Raw genomic sequence first — 20,565 nt, forward strand, 5'->3', positions numbered from 1 at the left:
TCCTGTTCCCATCTTACTACAAGTCTTATTTTTTTAATCTTAAGTAAATAATTTAATGCTTCCATACTATTATTTTGCCTTGTGAGGAGTACTGAGACTCAGTTGCACTTTTAGAGTGTAGAGTTTCTATTCAATCTCGTTTTGAGTGCGGTATCACAACTGTGGATGCCTAAGGTATGCCTAGTCAAATAAGAATGGCCAAATAGTAAAATTATTGGAAAAATTATCTACTTCATGCTGTTGAAATACTAGTTTAATCTCAAAATGAGATGGGCACCAGATTATAACCCGATGAGATCTTTGGTTGAAATGTTTAGATCATGTTGAAATAGGCATAATTTATTAATTAAAATTAATTTAATCCTGAGTTTATTTAAAAAAAAATCAGGTTTTTTTCTTATCTTGTGAAAAAGAGCTCTTTTTATTTTCAAAAACATGATGAAATCACAATGCATTTTCTCACCTTGCCATATATAGAGTTCTTGTAAATATATTAATTTAGGAGTCTGGCTATGCTATAAATCTCAACATGTGAAACAGTTGTTTTATACCAGGAGTAGTTGTGTTGATATTTTTAATGCCATTTACTTCAGTGTTTTCTTAATGTGTTTATATAACTTTTAAGTAGGACTTTCTTTTATATACAAATTGAATTTTATGCACACTTTACCTCTGGTACTCCAAATACGGTATATGTTTGATTCAGAATTGCTCTAGTGATTCAATGTGGAGCATAACCAGAGATCTTGGTTTGGGGAAGAAGAATTTGCAAGAACCAATGGACACTCGATTTGATTCAAAAATTAAAATGTTCTCTCTATTCATCTTTCCACACCCACTCTTGGTTTAACACATCTGTTATCTCTTAATCTCACATATCCTCTCTTTCCAATATGCTTTTTTCATGTTTAAAATTAACATGCAGAGTCTTCTAGGCCAAAATCACTTTCTGTTTACTTGAACAGGAAGATAATGGATATCGCTAAGTTATCAGTTAAAATATAGATGGGGCATACATGCCAGTTTTGCACTTAAAGTTAGCTACAGTTTGAACATATAGAGCGTAGAAGTACTCCATGACTTGGTACTGCACTCTAGATACTTGTTTTGTTTCTCATTTCCTTTTGTTTCACAGATGAAGTATATACACCAGAGGATGTTGACAGACAAATTGACGCGGATGTGAAAAAACCTTTTGAATATAGTCATACCTGGGAGAAGCCATTTTCTGGTAAGGTCAATAGAGAAAGAAAACATAGCAATTTTTAACAGTTATGAAAAATAAAAAATACTGCCTTTCCTACACAAATAACACCTCCACTGAAGAACAGAAAATAATTCTTAGTTATCCTCATCAGTTCAGATTGTCTTGGTTTCTGGATGCTACTAAAAGAGATAAACCCCAAAATATTTTATGGTCATTACTTATCAGTAACATATACCATATATTACAAAATTAACACCACCAACATCGCATCCTTATGATCAAAAACCCACAATACTGCAAGCATTGATTCTTTTCATGCTGATAGTTTCTACTTAGCAAAGGAGAAGAGGGAGAATGCATCACTAACTTGTCCTCCCACTTACAAGAATGTTTTGTTGAATACTAGGATTGTTAGGAAAGTTAGAACATTAGGCTTGAAGCAAAACAAGGTAAAGTAAATAGGACTACAGTTTTTTTTACATGTGCTATAGTAGGCTTGTCAGTTTTACTTTTCTTGCAAGTCTTGCAATCACATTTTCAACACAATCAAAACTTTTTACTGAAAAACGGCTTCAGTAAATAGGCCTTCAAAACCAGGCTTTTTGCATTTCACTTTTTTCTAGTCAGCTGCTTAGAAAATTTCTGTTTCAATTGAAAATGTACAGTATAGAGCATGTTTGTATGCCGCATGTATACACAAAAATTGTTTTCTTTTATAATCATAACCAAGAATAGAGTTTGTTTTAGTTGTGCTTTTTTATTGGTAAAACCCACTGAAAATAAAAAAATTGGGGGGTTGCCCTTTGATTTACTTTTCAGCCACAGCTGCTCTTTTCAGTTAGATTTTCCTTTGAAAGCATACTAGACTTAAAAACATAGATACGTAGCCTATTTGACAACTGGCTTCCAATGTTTCAGCTTTTTAAAGTTTATTCAGTCTGAAGATTGTACTTTGCAAAAGGTTTAGTTCAGTATGATATATCACTATATATCAGTAGCTGGATGCAGACTGTAAAGTGCAAACAAGGATGGCTCTCTGCATATCTTTTTTTCATTACTGAGCATCAGGCAGTGCTGTGTATTTAAGTAAGTCCAGCCTGTGATTTGCAGAGACTAAAAGGTTTTTTATGCATACAGATTTGAAGGAGCATCTGCATCTGCTCTTACTCATCTTATGATATTAGGTATTTAAAGTTAAGCTTTTAGAGCTTTTGAAGTAAGACAATACCTTGAACTGTAATCATAAGAGACAGTTGTGCACAGTTGTGAAGTTAGCTACTACTATTGCATAATTTTCTTGTACACTTCTGTAATCTCCGATCTCTTCATGAGGCTTTACTATGTATGTCAAAATTCAGAATTATAGAATCATAGAATCGTAGAATTATTTGGATTGGAAGGAACCTTAAAGATCATCTATTTCTATACACACACACCCCCTTCTCCCTGCCATGGGAAAGGACATCTTTCACTTGATCAGATAGTTCAAAGTCTCATTGAACGTGGCCTTGTACAATTCCAGTAATGGGAAGTGGTTCATCATAGATACTACCATGTAGCAGTATCCAGGTATGATTGTTATATGTCAAAAATTTATCATCCTTTTTTAGGTTATTCAGGTATATTTTTTTCCACCTCTACCTAAGGATTAAGAATGAATACTAAACCCACAAATGTTGTTTTCAAAACCATTACATCTTCCTGAATTAGATAGAGCATTATTTCCTGTCTTTATCTGATGGATTTTTAAAAAATGTGTTTTATAAGTGACTGCAAAAGTCCAAAAGGAAACGGGAACAGAGAAAGATGGAGATGTTGCTGTTTGTATATTTTAAGTCTTTCTAAAAAGACTCTCCCAAATCAGTCTTTGGACCTGCTCCCCTCTTGCCCACAGTCACTCTATTTATATGGTAAACTAAGGTCTAATACGTAGGGCCTGAGGTGGTTTGTGTAGCAAATAACTCACTATGAGGCAACTTGTATATTTGTTGACATTGGCAGCTTTGTAAGAATTATATTACTCTTGAGGATTTCCCCCTATTAGTTACAAAAAGTCTTTTGTTACATAAATGTGTTGCACATTATCTCCTAGGTTTTTTTCTAAAGGAAAGAGTGCAAAGGTAAATAGTAGAAGGAAAGTCTGCCTTTCCTTTGCATAATAAAATCATTTAGAATTGCCTGGAAAATACAGTAAAATGTTTTGTAAGCGTGAATTAAGAAGCTTAGGTTCTCCTTTCAGACCTCACTGTTGAAGAACCCTACCAGATACATTTAATAGATTTTGGCTGGAACTGCATGTTCTATCACAATAACTATCTCTAGCCATGTCAGTGCATGAAGTAATATTGAAATTTTTTATTTCTCACTTTTGAACAGCATAGGTTAAAGTATCGCAGAGAATTTCCCTTTTCCTATATCTTACTTCAAGCTGAGGCTGACCAGTTTTATCAGTCAGAATGTATACAAGATCGGAAATTCTTTTGAGTAAGATACAAAAGATAAATCCAAGTACACCAAAAGTGATGTTTATTCTGGGAAGAAGTATCCTGTTGGCTGCCAGAAAGTTACCATTGACAGAAATGAGTAACTACACAGAAAATGAATCACTGCAACACTTGTACAAATCCCAAAAGAGCTACATTTTTTTCAGTGTAAGTTTGGTTTAAAGCTCCATGGTAGACACTTTCCAAAGAATTTAAGGCAGGAAATACAAATTATGCCAGCTCCTAACCTCACCTCTGTGCTTTTGATAGTAAATCAGACATGAAACACTATTTGAGAAGTCAGAATATAACTGGTAGGGGGTTTCTCATTTTATGGAATTTGAAATTCAATAATTAATAACACTGTCTTTTAATGTCATTCAGTAACTACACCACCTGGCCCTCGGCATCCTCCTATACCTCCTGTAAAGCCTACACAAATGCGAAGAAAACCTTTGCCCCCAAATACCGTGACTGGTAAACCAGGGATTCCAGGTACCTCAACCTTTTCAGCATAAATATTTTATTATGTGTGCATTAATACTCAACTGACTAGCTGGGTATAGGAAAATTTTATAGTATAGATTCTTTTTTTAGTCTTTGATATCTATAAAAAATGGTCTTCTGGAACATATGGGTCTCGCACCTTTTGTCTTCATACATGCACTCCATTTTCCTTTTGTTTTCCTAACATAATTATGTTAAAATTATCCCTTGTAAGGAAGCTGAAAGCAAAACGGTATAACACAAGTCATCTTTTAATGACCTTAGGAATATTTCATGTCTACTAATAGCATTTGCAGTTACTTAATGTTCATGTCAGATGGGAGCTATTGAATATTATGCTTCAATGCTACTCTCAACTGGTTATCTTCAAACATATTCTGTCCTATGTATATAGGGCACATCCATTAACCACTGCAAATAATGTAATAATAGAAACCCAGAAAACTAACTGCACTAGGAGGTAGCGTAAGCTGAGTTATTTCATGTGCAAAGAGTTTAGCTACTGTATTCCTGCTTCTCAGTGTCAGTATAAAAGAACACAGAAATTTCACATTTTCTATTTTATTTGATTTTTCATCCTGAAGCTGATATTCAGTCATCTTATATATGTTTTGTCTTTGTATTCTATATAAGAATCCTTAGACTAGTGTTATTCCTAGTAGTCTGACTATCATCTCATTATGCTTAGCATCATGAGAAAAGCTTCCTTCTTCACACTATTCTCTGTATTTCACAGGAAATATAAAGTTCTTGGCTCTCCTTTATTTCCAGATGGCTTTTTTTTTTTGTTTGTTTCAATTGTGGCTTTGTGCGTTATTAAGGGACTAAAGACCTAAATAATTCTTTAGTATTTTGTGCATCAGATTAGAAGCAGGAATCTCTAAGTTGGATGAAACGAGCTGTGTATTTACTCAACAGCAGAGCTGATGTTTCCTTAGTAATAGCTGCAACAGAGCATAAGATATTGTCAGTCTGAAGATGCTGCATAAAAATATGTTGACTTGGTATATTTTGTTTTGCTTGTAGAAGGGTCTATGCTCATTTTCTCCATTAAGTGTGTAATTAATTTTCCAGTGTTTTGAAATGTCACTCCTCTTCCATACACTACAGGCCAGATTATGTGGTAGTCAGCAGTTACCATACCTTCCCAGGCTTTCAAGATGGAATAAATTTGTTAGATGATCCAGTTCTCCCTTGTGGAGCCAGTAGCAGATTTTCCTTTTTCTGTGTTTCCTAGTGTTTTATCCAACTTAGTTTAAAACATTATAATGGAGTTTCTTCTGGCTCCCTAGAGAGACTGTTCCACAGTACTAACAGGAAAAATTTGCTTCAATGTTCTTGGATTTTCCCTTTCATAATTCTGTCCTGTTTCTTTTCATCATTAACACTGTAATTAATTCCTCACTTCTATCTTTCTTACTCGTCCAGTGTATGAGTATTATGGAAAAGTTCCTATGCAGGCATTAGTCTCCTGAATCAAAAAAAAAAAGAAAAAGGCAAACAAGCAAGTTCCAGAATCTTTGTGAAACTGGACTCTAAGAAGAATCTTTCTAAATTTTCTCTTTATTAAGGAAATCACTGGAAGGTAGGGATTTTTGTGGTTTTAAACCAGGCTCACCAGAGTTCTGCCTTCAATCACCATGTTCTTCTGTGTCACATATGTAGGGAATGTAGCTACATTATACAGTTCTTCAGTTTTTCAGGGTTGAGATTTCACAGTCATGCAGTGATTGTCTGGGAGTATCTGCATGTTTTGTGGATGTAGTTCTTGCATTTACAGCTATTTTGCAAACAATTAAGACATTGCTTCTTAGAAACTTGTTTTCATTAATAGGTGATAACAGCTGAGAAGTAAAAGCAATGTCACATAATCTAAAACAATTTTAAAATAGCTATTTAATTATGGGAGATAATATCTCCTCTAGCCATCAGTTTCTGCCCAAACTTACAGTAGCTGATACAGAATAGAACAGTTCAGAAGCTTTTTTCCTTGGCTCGTGTAGTCTCATAAATGTTGGTAATACTTTATTGCATTTTTCATACCTTCATTTGAACTGCATCTTAATTTCATTTAGTGGAAGTTCTAGTACTGTTCTGTGGTTAAACTCTTAATGCAGACCATAGTTAAGTTTATCGTTACACATGTTCAAGCTGTACCTTTGCTAATACATGTGCTGTACTGAGAATAGAAATTGAATGATCCTAGCTATATTTGAGGGAAGAATCCGATATTCAGTTGCAGAGTTCAGCTATTCTGTCTTACAATTCATGAATCAATGTCTAGCTTTATTTGATAAACAGAAACATCAATGCTGGTCATTTTGCATCCTTTCACCAATCTGTGTAGGATGGTTCTGTGTATTAAACCAGGTCATATTCTAGCTGACTGAAGTCCTCCAATCACCCAGTAGCAAAAAAATTTCTTACTGGGTTTCAGGAGTAGGTTATATTGGCAATACGAGCAACTAGAAACTTTCCTCAATCTGGAGGCTGTATAGGTTTAGAGGGAATTACATAGTTCAAACAAAAATACTTGTTTCATGAAGCTGTTGTCACAAATCTGACAATTTTCTGCTAGAAAATCAGAAAGGTGTTTCACTCTGCTTTGTTGACGCAAGTTCCTCCTTTTGTCACTATAGCTAAACCTACTGGACCAACATCGCCTGTGAGGACTAGAACATCATATAAGACTCCAACAGCTTTTGCAACTCCAGAATATTATGGTAAGCATATTACAGACAGATCTGGCTTCTTTTTGTCTTTTCTTTTTTTTCCCTATTAACATAAAGGCTTCCTTTTTTTCTTTTGGATCCCTTCCCTAAAATATATTGATGCATTGTATATTTGATAGCAGTATTCTGTCTAGGGTGATTTTGATTTCTTTTATGCCACTTTGCAACTTTTCTGACTTGACTGAAGGCATCTGGCAGTCTTCTTATACAGACCTTGGTAAATGAGAACATGATGGCTCTTCCATCTTCCTAGAAACCAATATATGCTTAGTAGTCTTTCAATACTACTCAGTGACTACTTTAAATCTGTGAATGAAATAGGTAAGATACTTCTTTTCCTGGACATTTCTTTTTAAGTGGCACATAAATTACTGTTTGACAATGACTGATAGTGGTCAATATGGTTGTAATATCCTTCTAACTATCTGATCAAGCTGCCACCATTTAGACAGGAGAAACTTCAATAAGGTAAATATAGTGGTTAGTTGGTAATTTGCCTTTTTATAAAAGTGGAAGTTAACTACAAATTCAGACCTAAATCTCCTCCAAATGGCCATACAGGAAAGGGTTTGGAGGAAGGTGTGCTTGGAATTAATTTTTGAGCCAAAATACACAGTTCTAGGTATACTGTCATGAATGATACTGTTTCTAACTTTCCTGGACTTGCAGAAACTCTGAAATTCTTGTCTTCTTATAGTGATCATGAACTTCCTGTGACCCTTAGTGCTCCATAAAGCAAGCCAGGTTATAGATTTATTAAAAAAATGCTTCCTGTGAATATATTGTGGAAGTCCATTATGGTATTTGCATCCAAGAGAAAATTCTGTTCAGCCTAGTGGGTATTTATAATTTACCGTAATTTAAAATGCCAAAGAAACTGTGAAATGCTGCAGTTCTGACACTGAAATCTCATATTTATTGCAAATTGAATTACAAACTCTCCCACAGTTGATGCAACTGTCTTCAGCTCAAGTCCTACATCAGAAACAGATTCTTCAGGCAAGCCAAGGTACCAAGGTATGAATTTAATAGCCATGGTGTTTTTATTTGGGGGAATATACGAAGACTGACCTATCTTGTGTCAGAATTACCTTTTGTTGTTATTTGAAGGCCAAAGCTTCCTTTGATTCTGTTCCTCTTTAGTGTTAAGTGAAGGGACTGTAGCGCAGACTATCAGCAAATCCTAAATTTTACTTCTCTTCTCTTTCTTCCCTGCTACCACATTGTAGTTTACAGTCTTGCCCTCAAACTTGTTGTGGCTCTTCTAGTACGTCAGCAGTAGTACAACTGCACGCAGTTCACATTCTAGCAAACTAAATGAAAATCTTCCTGTGGGCTTGCAGGCATAATTGGGGAGAAATTGCTCCAATACCAGTGTGCCTTACTAGAACGAATATCTACTCACTATATTAACCTTACCTGTCATTCCACACTGTGAACATTCAGATAGTCTAGTAACATAGTAACATATACTAAACTAGATGATAAAGTAGGCAAGTTATTGCTGTTGCAGTAATCTTGAGAGTTTAGCAAGGTGAGATAAGGGGAAGTGCTTTTGTACCAAAAGATTTTTAGAGCATTTTTCTTGATCTACTAAGGGATAATATATTTCTGAAGATACTGACTTTCTTGCAAGAGCTTAATGTTTACATCCCATAGAATTTTTAATTTTAGAACTGACGTGTTTGTCTTCAGTAGTTGTCTTTTCCTAATTTCGAGGCAGAGTACAGGACATTTGCTTCAGGTTTGTTTCAAGGTTTGATGCTGTACCACTGAAAACAGTTAAGACTTTGACAGTCACTTTAGAAACTACAGGTTTAATGGTAGGATGACTCCGGACTAAACTTGTTACTCTTTCTGATGAAACAAAGTGGTCATGGGCATTACATCAAAATTACCCAAAAGGTGCAAATGTAATTGTGTGTGTGGGGGGGGGTCTGCAGTAGTCATTTTACTTCAGTGGGACTAAAGTTAATTGTCCTATTTTATGACAGAAGTCAATGATTTCAAACAGTGCATATCACCCACTAATACTTTCAGAGTGATATTTCAGCAGTGGTGCCAGTGGGTTGGGGTGAAGGCAATACAGTTTCCAAGTCTAACAACAAAAACCTCAACAAGCAGCTTAATACTGAATATGTGCTTTTTATCCTTAAACATTTATGTTTGACATTGATTTAGTATGCAGATTTTTACTTCGTGCCCTGAGGTGGAAGATGTGTACTATGTGAAATGGCACTGACAATTTGTAAAAACACTATATTGAATAACAGCTCTTTCCTGTTGCTCTTAGCCCCTCATGTAATGTATATGAAGAAAGATGAGGATGTGCCTTGCTCTATCACAAGCTCTCTTGAACATTTTCCTCAAGAAGAAGTTGGCACCAAGGAAGAACCTACTCGCCCTCCACAAAATCCTCCAACAAATCTCACAGTGGTGACTGTTGAGGGCTGTCCAACTTTTGTCATATTGGACTGGGAAAAACCAGAGAATGACACTGTTACTGGTTAGTTTGATTTCTTTCCTCCATTTTATAAGAATACAGTATTTCTACCTTGTTTTTACTTTCACAGTGGTTTTATGCCATTTCAAATATACTTTAATCCTAAGGGAGTCTTACACTTCAGTACTTTTTATTTTGTGCTAGTGTCAACTCCAGTGTGGATAAAAAAATGTTATTACATTAGAATAAGATTTTCACAACTATATCTTTGGTATCAGTTATGAAACAAAAGACAATTAATGAGTATCACTCTGTGTCTGCTCATGTTTTCTGGCTTCTCTATGTACAGGTTCTGTTAAGATCTAGCCAAGAAGTTCTTTCAATGTGACAATACTCTTTAAAGCATATATGCATATAGTGTAGATGTGGTTTTGACTTGAAGACATTGATCAGACAAAATGAAATTCTCCATCCATCTAGTAAGTCAGTAGAACTCTGACAGCATAATATTTGCTGTACCTATCATAAGGCCACAATGTTCTCTGAAAATAATTGGGTTTTTTCATTTCAGGTTTTTTTTTTCTGGTTGGTTGTTTATTTTATTCATTTCTAAAGGAAGGGGTTTTTTGAGAATAAATCCTTGTTATTCATGCAGGAATTGATACACAGACAGGCATGCATGCAAGACAACCATTCATAATTTTTCTGTCATCTTCTGTAGAGCCACACAAGCTTACTGAAATTGGACATTTAAATTAATTAACAATTGAAAACTAAAGTAAGTCATTCTTTACTGTTAGGAAAATGGTTTGATGTGGTTTTTTTTTAACCGTAGACACAAAATTTTCAGTTGCAGAAATCCCTGGCTTAACACAGCCATGGCCAAAAAGATTTGGCTGTGTTGCATTACAAGTAGAACAGATAAGACTAGTGAGAACTAAAAACTCATCATTACTCGTTCACTTAAGCATATAAATGGGAAGTCTTCAGATGTTGTATATGCATGTCATGAGATATTTAAGTGTAGGTGTATTATTAGGTGATTGTCACAAACAAGTCCACTGTCTTCTCCAAATCAGTCCTTCTTTGATTTTCCAGAAATAATTACTGAATTTAGCCTCCATTCATTCTTGCTCTCCCTTCCATTTTGAAAAATAACAAATACAAAACTGAAGTAACACTCAAAACAAAAATTAGCCTGCATTTTTTTCTTCTGGTGAAAGTTAAGGAAGTTAGCCCTTCTGCTGGATTAAAAAGGGAATAAAAAGAGTCTATAGGCTAATAAAAAGTATTAGGGAAGAATGACTACTTGGCTTGACTTCCACAATGTGCTTCATCCTAGAAGAAAAGGAAATGTGAGCTTATTGCTAACCTTAGAATTAGGCTGAGGATAGGCTCTCTGTGAACACTCCCCACTCCAGACAGTTCTGCAGTGCTTCTTTTTGTTCAAGGGAAAGCATTTCTGTTGCTGTTTTCATTTGGAGGCCTCCTGCATGGCCCAGTCCTTAGCTTGAATGGATCAGATAATGTCATTTAGTCTGCATGTTTTCTTGGAAGTAGATTTGCTGTTTTCTTGAGCATGTTAATGAGCCCATTGCAGCACAGATATTTGTACTGCAAAAACAGAAAAACATTTTCACTGTAGCTGGTAAAATTGTCATCTGGTAAAATACACTCATCTAGCAAGGCCTAATTATCTTCTGATACTGTTTTGTCTCTTTTTCAGTGCATTTTGTGAAATATAAAAGCAAGCCATACTCACTGTTTCTTCTGAGACTTTAGGTGGAAACCCTTCCTCTATTCAGTTGTAATCAGCATTTGTAAAAGTTAACTTTCTGTGAAGTTTTTTCTCTTCTATAAGACTATTCTGTGATAACTGAGACACTTGACATACCCTTCCCCATTCCAGAAAAGAAGATTGAAGTCTTCTACAGCATGTGTGACTAATACACATTTGGTTTCACTGAGAGAAACTGTAGTTTTCAATCTAGCTGTCTTCCTATGTAGATGTAACAGCTTTCCCCTAAATACTATCTGTATTCTTTTCATCTTCAATGCAAAATACAAAATCTTTGAACTCTGTGGCTTTCAAATGCTCTCATTGAGCTTGTCTCCTTTGTCTTAACTTCAAAAATCTGCTCAGTTAATGACTCATCAAAGGACACTTTCTGAATTCAAGAATAAAATCCCATTTTTTAATCCCATTTTCTGAAAACAGTGATTACTTTATATTGGCACCAGTATGACATTGTTTAGACAGACTTAAATCAAGTTTTCTGCCATGTCTTTTTATTTCTGTATTTTATAGAAGTTTTTTCAGTCATTTGATTTAGGCATCACATCTTCTTTTTAATGCACTGTTTCAGATAGGACCTTGGGAATATAAAATGTAAAGTTTAGAGCTGTCTTTTTTTAAGATTACATTACTTGACTTTTAGCTATGCAAAAGGAGTTTCATTGTACTGAGTAGTCTTAAAAAAAAAATGTGCACTTCAGTAATGGAAAGGTCTGATAAATAGCAACCAAAACAGTGACCAAGCTTACCTCCTTGTTTTCCTAAAGTCTGCAAATATCATGAACCAAGAAAATTTTGCTGGTTCTCCACTACTGCTATTGAGTTGCAACAGAAACAAAGGGCAGTTTGTTGTCTTGAGCACTGAAACTCATGCTCCGAATAATAAACAGGTACTGGATGTGATCAGTATTTCTTTGTGTGAGTGTTTGTGCGTGGGCATGCACACCTGTGCACACCCATTCGCATGTGCTGTATTTTCTTTTCCAGCTTAGATTAATTAAAATATTCAAATCACATTTCGACTTGGGGCTGGCAGAAGGCAGAAAAATTGAATTCGTCTCAAGTTACCTACTCATTCTCTATCTGGTTGTACCTAAGGCAGTGCTTATCTGCCTTCTTTCCCATGCTTCTTAATGGAAATTTCTCTACTGAGGCTTAATTAGGGCTAATAAGGGCTTTTCTTTGTGAAGAGAGGAAAATTAACAATATATTCAGTGCCTTCATTAGAAGAGGTTGTTATGAATCAGAACAGAGGTTGTCTGCTAAAGAGAGACTGTGTCTTGGACAGGACTATGACTGAAGGGGTAGCTTCTTCCCAAACATCTGTTGTTAATTCCCTGTTCAGAGCATGGCATTTGCCTGATGATACATCCTAGTGAGATAAAAAGAAAGTAGTGAGACTCCATAAATCATACAAATACAGAAAATAAATTTACGCAAAATTATTTCGTTCTAAGCTGGCGTTTTCCCAAGATGCACAATCCATGTTAGGTGGGCAGTTTCTTTTGGAAATCTTAAAAGTATAGGTCTTATTTTACCTTAATCAAGGTTTAAGAATTTAGAAACTATACTTTCACATTTGATGTCCTTTCATTCAAACAGCAGAATGCTTATATTTATTTGTGCTTGGAATATTGTCACTCATGGACCTTTGGGTGGAAGTGAGATGCTGAGTATCCTCTATCCCATAACTGAATTATGAGGAAGGATGAGGGGCTACGCACTCAGCAATCTGAAATTGGATCTCTTTCCTAACAGTTTCAGCATACTAATGTCCATAATGGTTCACACAAGATGCCCTTACAACTTATTAGACAGTAGGAGCAGAAATCAGATGAGAGAAGAGACAACAATAAAGAAGCTCAAGCAAGAGCTGTTATTTAAGCAAACGTCTCTTTGCTGTAATTTTGCAGAGTATGAGGTTGTATCAACTGAAAATGGCGCAAGTGATGGTGAAAAGGAGAAGTCGATTATCACTACAAATCAAACCCATTCTACTGTGGAAAACCTAAAACCTGACACAAGGTAATTAAATAAAATAATTTTCTAAGTCCATCCAACTGATTTAGACTGTCAGCTCTCTGCCACTTCAAATGAAAATACATATGTATATAAGACCAAACTGGCTTTATTCCTATTCTGATGGGGAAAAAAAGTTTTCTTTCATTTTGCTTTCTTTTAGGTTACCAGATAAGACACATCTGAGGAATCCTTAGGGAATTTCCAAGAATATATATGGACAAAGGGTAGAAATGACCTGTTGTATAACAAAGATTAACAGTCAAATATGAGAAAATTTACTGGTCTTTGCAAAAAAAGCCCTCTTTAATTTAGCAGATAAAGAAGCAAGGTGAACACAAGAAACATAAACTTGATAAAGTGAGATCAAGATTTATATACACCATTTTCTCTCTCTGGGGTTAGAGGAAGTTCAGCACAACTGATGTAGACTGCTTGCCTATTTAGTTGGATGTTCATTCAAATACTGCAATGCAAGTTAGGCCACTATATGAAGACTGACCATTGCATTGCACTGTTGAGAGGAAAGATACATTTGTCCTGTATGTTTAGTTTTCTTTCAGCATCTTGAAACAAGTCAGATAGTTAAAAATGGTCAGAGGATTACAGTTGGTGACATTCATCTCATGAAACTACTCCAAATAAGCATTATAATTCTTTTTTCTACAAAAAAAAATCTCATCAAAAATTATCCCTCTTTTTCTCTGGTAAAACTCAGAGCAGGAAAGAAAACCACTTGTCCTATATTTGTGTTGCTTATTATTTGCATCAGAAAGTTAAGTTGTTTTTTTTCCTGTAAGACCAACCATTTGGCTTTGGTAACTGAATTTTTCAGTGTCAGATAAACTGCCTTTTCCTATTATTATCCTTAAATCGGTAACACAGAGCAAAATTCTGCATAGAATCCATCTTAAACATTTATTTTTAGACATGAGTTTTATTCTAGGGTATTCTTAGCTCACGTACTTGTGACTTGCAGCTTCTAGGAGGAGGAATGAGAAACTGTTGTGGAAAGTGGAGTAGTAGGAAAGAGGATTGGAAAAAGCGGGCATAAGAAAATTGTGATACCCAAAAAGAGCTTATTTGAGAGGTTCCAAAACTCATAAGATGGACAAGAATTGCTGTGTATTGCATCTCTATTATTCCTTCAAGTCATGTGGCTTGTGAAAAAGTAAGCTGCAGCTATGATGTTCTGTCTTGCTAAGAGGCATTTAGGATATGTTAGTAATACAACTGGAGGCAAGCATCAGTTTCTTCAGTCTCTTCCTCAATCCATTGAGAAGGTTTAGAAAAGACAGCCAAACAATATCTTTCTGGAGTAGCAATGGAAGAAAGGCAGTAGATGCTGCTAAACTTGTCAGAATATGCTGTTTGTGTCTTCATTTCAGTTCTGTTTCAAAACAATACAGTTGCATCCTTGAAAAGAGCTGCATGGGTTTTTTAAGAGATGAGAGTTGAGATTTCATTTCTTTATGCAGTTGAACTCTTTGCATCACATACAGTGACAGAAATCGGACAAAATTTAAATGTATAACGAGCACAGAAGCAAAGGCAAGTTGTTCTTGCTGACAGCAATGTCTAGACCGCCAAAAGAGAAAAATATTCTTAAACTGCTCTTAGTTCACAAAGGAAGAAAGATGTAGGGTGGCAGACCCAGCTGGACTGGTTGGAAAGATCATAAGGAAGTCAGGAGGTATAGAGAAGCAGATAAGCTGATTTTAACTTTAATTGGTAATTCTGTCCATCCTAGGAGAGGATTTGGGGGTTTTGGTAAGCAAAGGCAGACTGAAGACCATGGAGAAAAGTTATATTTTTGAGCATGGATTTTGTTGAAAACAACTAGATATGAGATCAGTACTGACTGGTGGAGGGTGACTTGAGACATAAATGGATAACTTCCAAATGGAAAAACTGTGAAAATCTTTCTGGATTCAGGAAGCAATCACCCAAAACAGAAAACCTTTGATACAAATTGTACCAGTGCATGTCCCTCGAGTCACCAGGCTTTGAAGGACGTGAAGTCCTTCTTAGGGGTGGCTCTGTTCAATTAAACTCCCATTTCAAAATCTGTGTTTCCTACTTTTGAGGACACCTTGAGAGCTTTGGAAGAAGCACAAGAAATTTTTACCATTACCATCTGAATCCAGGTTTGTTGCAAGGGATGGCATACATCCATAATAAAAGTTTCCTGTCTGTCAGGAGCTGACTGCTCACTAGATGAACAAAAAGGACCTGTAAACAAATCTGACTGAAAATAAGAGGAATAGAGACAATGAAACACAGCTCAATAAATTAATTAACAGAGTCCCTGAAATATCTGCAAGTTCATCGAGTAATACATTAACATTGGGAAGTAGACTTTTCCACAATTAATTTTAAAGGAAAGACCTGTACAAGAAGTGGAGCTGGAAAAGAAACTTGGAAGAGAAAAAGAAATCCCTTTCACAAAAGATCATTTACAAAACTACCAGTGAGTATACGGAAAGAGAGATGCTCATTAGCAGAAGGTGGATTAACTAGGGAAGAAACTCTTGGCCTTTAAATGCTTAGGAAAAGCTAGCAAGCTGAATTTGAGAATCTATTTTTTTCCAGCTTTGCTGAAGCCATTGGTGAGGTTGTGTGAATCCCATGTGCTGCTCTGAAGGCTCAGTGCATCTGGAGCTGAAGATAGTTCATGACAAACCTAAACCAGACAGACCTAAACAAAGAGTTTCTAAAAGGAATAAAAACATCTATGAATGCAGTATCTCAGTCTACGTGGGTAAATTTAAACCAAAAAGATCCTATAGCAGCAAGACAGCTAAAGTCTGTAATTCTCCAGTTGTCTGCTCTTGAGGAGTGGTTCACAACAAAGATGGTCTGCAGTCACGTCATCTTGTTGAGTTAAATCAGTTAGGATATGTTAGTACCTAGCCCAGAAGCTAAAGAGTTAATCACCCACCCATCTGGAGGGAATCAAGACAAATTGCTCCTCAGTATGAAGGGGGCAGAACAAGCAACAAGGAAAAACTGGGTCCATTTAAGCATGCCAGATCATGCTGTTTGTTTGCTTTCCTCTTCTTAACATTCTTCTTTCAAATAGGTCATACTGCTACACCTCTGGGAAGCTCTGCAGTAAGCCAGACACCAGTCTTCCTTTCAGCTGGCCTTTTGACAAGGCAGCTTTTAAGCATTAGGAGCTAATGGCCAGACTTAGAATATTCAAGAAATTTGGACAGTATTAGGGGGGCAGGAAGGAGAGACTCTTACAGTCTGTCATGAAAAATTGCATGTCTGACTGCAACTGTCAGTAAGTACAAACATAGAAGTTAAATGAGATACAAATTTCTCTGAATCATAGGGATGTCATGTAGTATTCCGTGTGTCCATTTAGCTGTCTGAGAAGTGACTAGATCCAGAAAAAATGCACTGGCTGAAAACAGGAGTCCTGACTTTTAGTACAGTTACCAGGTATTTGGCTTTAACAGACTCATACCATGCTATTATGGAAATGAATGGACTTTCATAGGTATGCAACAACTTCTGAGCGTTGGTTTTAAACAAATGAAGTTTCAAATATTATGGCAGTTTGTCATATCTCTTGTTTGTCTTGTAATATATAAGCCAGCTTTATGTATCCTTAGTGACTTGATTGCGAGACATTGAGACTCTGAGAGGAGGGTAGAATAGTGACTACAAAATCTAAGTGTGAGGACATAGAACATTTAAAGAAGTGTGGGGGGTGGTCAGCTGCTTTCCAACACAACGGCTTGATTAAAATCAAATCTAAAAGGCTCCTGTGCAATGTGATTTTGTTGGACCACTAAGATCCCTAAGTCTTTTGCCCAAGAAAATGCATGTTGTCTCCATGTCATTCCCTCATAGTAAGCCATGCCTGACAGCTGACAACTTCACATTCATTTAAAGGACTTTTCCTTATAGGACAAGTATGTTGGCTTCTTTTTCACCTGGAGAATTGCCAAATATGGTGATTGCATTACATCTTAGAAAACTTCCAACAGTCTAAAGTACCCTGGAAAGTTCAAGTCTTGATATCCATTATTTGGTTGTTCACAGTTCTTCGAACTGCTGCTGTTTCTGGCACTGAGCTGCTGTCTGGGTCCTATCTAGAATTCTGTTTATTTAATCAGATATTTTGCTCTTGAACGTAACTTTTACCTGAAATCTCTCAAAGCATGTAGTGTGGTTATGCTTTGTGAGCTAGGTAAATATATGTATACTTCTTAAACAGATAGTTAATTGGATATAACTTGTGCTTGGAGAGGAAAACTTTCTCTTGTTCTAGGAATGTTTTCTTCTTAAACATTTCTATTCTAGATGTGCTTCTGTGATCGAATAATCATATATACACTGCCGTTAATTACAACTTTGTACCACAGTTAGCTTTTGTTACCCTTTACATTATTTCTAAGAAATTTAGAGTAGAGCCTGGTCACATTTAACCCTCTTTTCAGTGTCAGACTTAAACATACACCAAATTTTCTTTTCAGTATCAGACTTAAACATACACCAAATTTTCTGCATTTTTTGCCATCTTTATTCTTCAATTCATCCTTCACTTGTTAAATGAGTGAAATAGCTAAATTCCAGTCATACTTTTTTATCTATTATAGTTATTCTAAACCAAGTACTGAGCTACTCAGTTTTTACTCTGTTATTCAAGCAGTGTCTTTAACTATTGTGCTTGTTGATTGACTCTGAGCAACCTAATGCAACTTTAAGTCTGTCCTGTTGTGAAAAGAGGCCTAGACCAGATGACCTTCACAGATCTTTTCCAACCTAAATTATTGTATGAGTGTACCTTAGAGGTAGTTTCTGATCTTGTAAATCTTAACTTTGCCTGTTTTCTTTAACGCAGGCCAAGATGGGTTTGTCTGTTAACGCTAAAGTCATTCATTTCTTAACAAATTAAAAATGAGAGAAAATGTTGCACCAGTATGGACTAATCCATCAATTTATTTTTTTATCCTCTACGTGGAATTTCTGCCATTCTGCCATACTGAGAAAACTGCAGCAGGTTTTCTAAGAAATGTGCCATTTATTCCACTTGGAAAATAGTTGAAGTCAAACTACAAGACTGATCATTTAGGTCAAAGCAATGACAGCCTAGCTTCCAAGCAGTCGTTTGAGAAGTGAGACCTGTAATAATCCATCTAACTTGTCATACGAGTCCCTTGTTTTTAAGTTTCCTTACAGTGCTTCTCACACTGGAACTCATAGTTTCACTGACATGCCCAAGACTCTGCACTTTTTATCTGTTCTTAAAAGTATTCTTAGTTTTATGTTTAAAACTGCCCTTAAAAATAAATTATTGCAGTAACTTTTCCTATGCTAATTCTCAAAGATCTCCCATATGTTGAGTCAAAGTGAGGTCATTATCCACAGTTTTCAGTATTTCCCTCCTTGAGATGCTTGTTTGTTATAAACCTTGAGAGGCCTGAGAAAGAAATAGGCTTACTGCATTTTTTGTTTTTTTCATTTTGTCTCTTGTGCTGTAATGATGGCTCTTATCTGCATCGTCTCCTTCATTAAAATCAGTTTCATTGACTTGCAGTTTTTTCATGGACTTTCCCTAGCCTACAATATTAAATGCAGATGTTGGGTTTTTTTGCTTCCAATTCTATTTTCCCATTTCCAAAGGAAATTTAGGGGTTTGGGATTTTTTTACTAGTTTTGGAGTTTTCTATCTTCTTAAAATTGATTTATTTATTTAAGTCTTCCAGTCATCTGATAGAGTATCATTTTGACTTCTCCTGCTATTTCTACTGGTTTCTCTGCCAAAATATGTAGTTCTTTTTTCTGTATCCTTGCCCTATCTAGATTTTTTTTTTTTAATTAGGTATATATTTCCTCTTTCATTCTGGTGGTTTGTTTAAGGGCAAATAAGTTCACAGCTTCCAAGTCCAGGAAACTTTGCAGCACTAATTTCTGTACAAGCCTTCAAAAAAAGAGTCTGAATACTGCTGAAAACAGTTTTCATGCATGTTTGTTTTGGCAGTAATAGAGAAAAAATATTAAGGGTGCAGTCAGACATGTGTCAAGCAGCTCTGGGGAAATTCAGGTAGCCATTGAATTACAGGACGTGTCCCACCAGCCTTCTGGTATAGAAAAAAACTATTCATAAGAAACAAAATGCCTGTGGTGCTTGCAATCCACAGCTTTGTAAAACCTCCCTATAGGTACTGATCCTTTGCCTGGTTAAATAATTTGGTGATTTCAAATATACTTTACTACCTTTAAAATACATTTTGAGTGGTCTCATTTGGACTTCTGGGTTAGATTGTGTTGCAAGGCAAAGTATATTTCCAGCCATGAGGTCTCTTGACAGTTAAAAAGAACAGGAAACTTAAATTAAAAAAAAAAAATATTAAAAATCCAAGGCCTCAAAAAAAACAAAACCCAAAATACCCAACCAACCAAAACTAAAGTAAACATGAAATGTGTTGTATATATGCATGTGCCATACTTTTTCTAATATGTGGGGATGGTTTCCTTCAAAAGGTTTTTCATATGTCTTACAAAAGTCATGAAACCAAAAAGGGAATGTTACTATAATTTATATAAAAGCCCTACAATGTAAGTCTCCAAGCCTCTATTGAATAGGCTTTTTGTGCACTTATTCACAATAATTAATACCCTCCTGCTCATGCTGTTATTACCATTACCTGGAATTGTTTTGTATTGTGGTTAGTGCCCAAAACGTGCCAATACCATAAAAGAAAAAAAATATACTGATGCAGACACCTTAGCTATCATTAACAAGGATCAAAAGATGAGAACTACAGTGAAAGTCACAATGCAGAAAAATACAGAAAGTGGCACAAAAATGCTTAAGTTTTTTTACTATTTATTGCAAAAGTAACAGATTTCTCTACTAAATTGCTGTTGCTGTCAGGGTTCATGGGTAAGCATTTCCTATTTTTCTTGGCCCTTCTTCCAATCTGATTAGCAGAAAGACTCCTCAGACAAACCCAGCACTTCCTTTCTTTCTCCATTATTTCGTTTCCTTCTCTTAAACCTAGTTTTATTAGCAATGATGTCTGATCATACTGCTATCCAAGCACACTCTGCAGATACAGAAAAGCTCTGTATGCTGAGACAGCCCTGTGTGATTGTCATCTAACCACCAGCATCTCCCCTGCAACTGACCTGGAGTCCCAGGACTGTAATCATCTGCTCTACTCATCCTATTATGGTGAAATTCTCTCTTCACCCACTTTCAGTTCTACAGTCTTCAATCTTCTACTTTTGCATGATTTGAGAAATGCAGGAGTGTCTCTGTCTGCCAAAGTTCCATGTGGAATAGCAACTTCCTAGGGTGGAAAAATAAGCTCTTTCACAGTAATTACTGTAAGTCAAATCCATTTAATCTCCACGAT

The 20,565-nt window shown here is 35.8% G+C and overlaps 1 protein-coding gene across 41 annotated transcripts in view; it reads left to right on the forward strand.

Moving 5' to 3' along the window:
- Positions 1-20,565, forward strand: part of ABI3BP (ABI family member 3 binding protein) — a 152,181-nt gene that overhangs the window by 117,748 nt on the left and 13,868 nt on the right. For all 41 annotated transcript variants that reach the window (XM_054056979.1, XM_054056987.1, XM_054056981.1 and 38 more), the window contains 6 exons: positions 1,136-1,231; positions 4,075-4,185; positions 6,837-6,920; positions 7,878-7,946; positions 9,223-9,435; positions 13,081-13,192. In XM_054056979.1, coding sequence (XP_053912954.1) covers positions 1,136-1,231; positions 4,075-4,185; positions 6,837-6,920; positions 7,878-7,946; positions 9,223-9,435; positions 13,081-13,192 — 685 coding nt within the window. The remainder of the gene's footprint in view (positions 1-1,135; positions 1,232-4,074; positions 4,186-6,836; positions 6,921-7,877; positions 7,947-9,222; positions 9,436-13,080; positions 13,193-20,565) is intronic.

The sequence above is a fragment of the Cuculus canorus genome, chromosome 1 (genome assembly GCF_017976375.1).
Source record: "Cuculus canorus isolate bCucCan1 chromosome 1, bCucCan1.pri, whole genome shotgun sequence".
Lineage (NCBI taxonomy): Eukaryota > Metazoa > Chordata > Aves > Cuculiformes > Cuculidae > Cuculus > Cuculus canorus.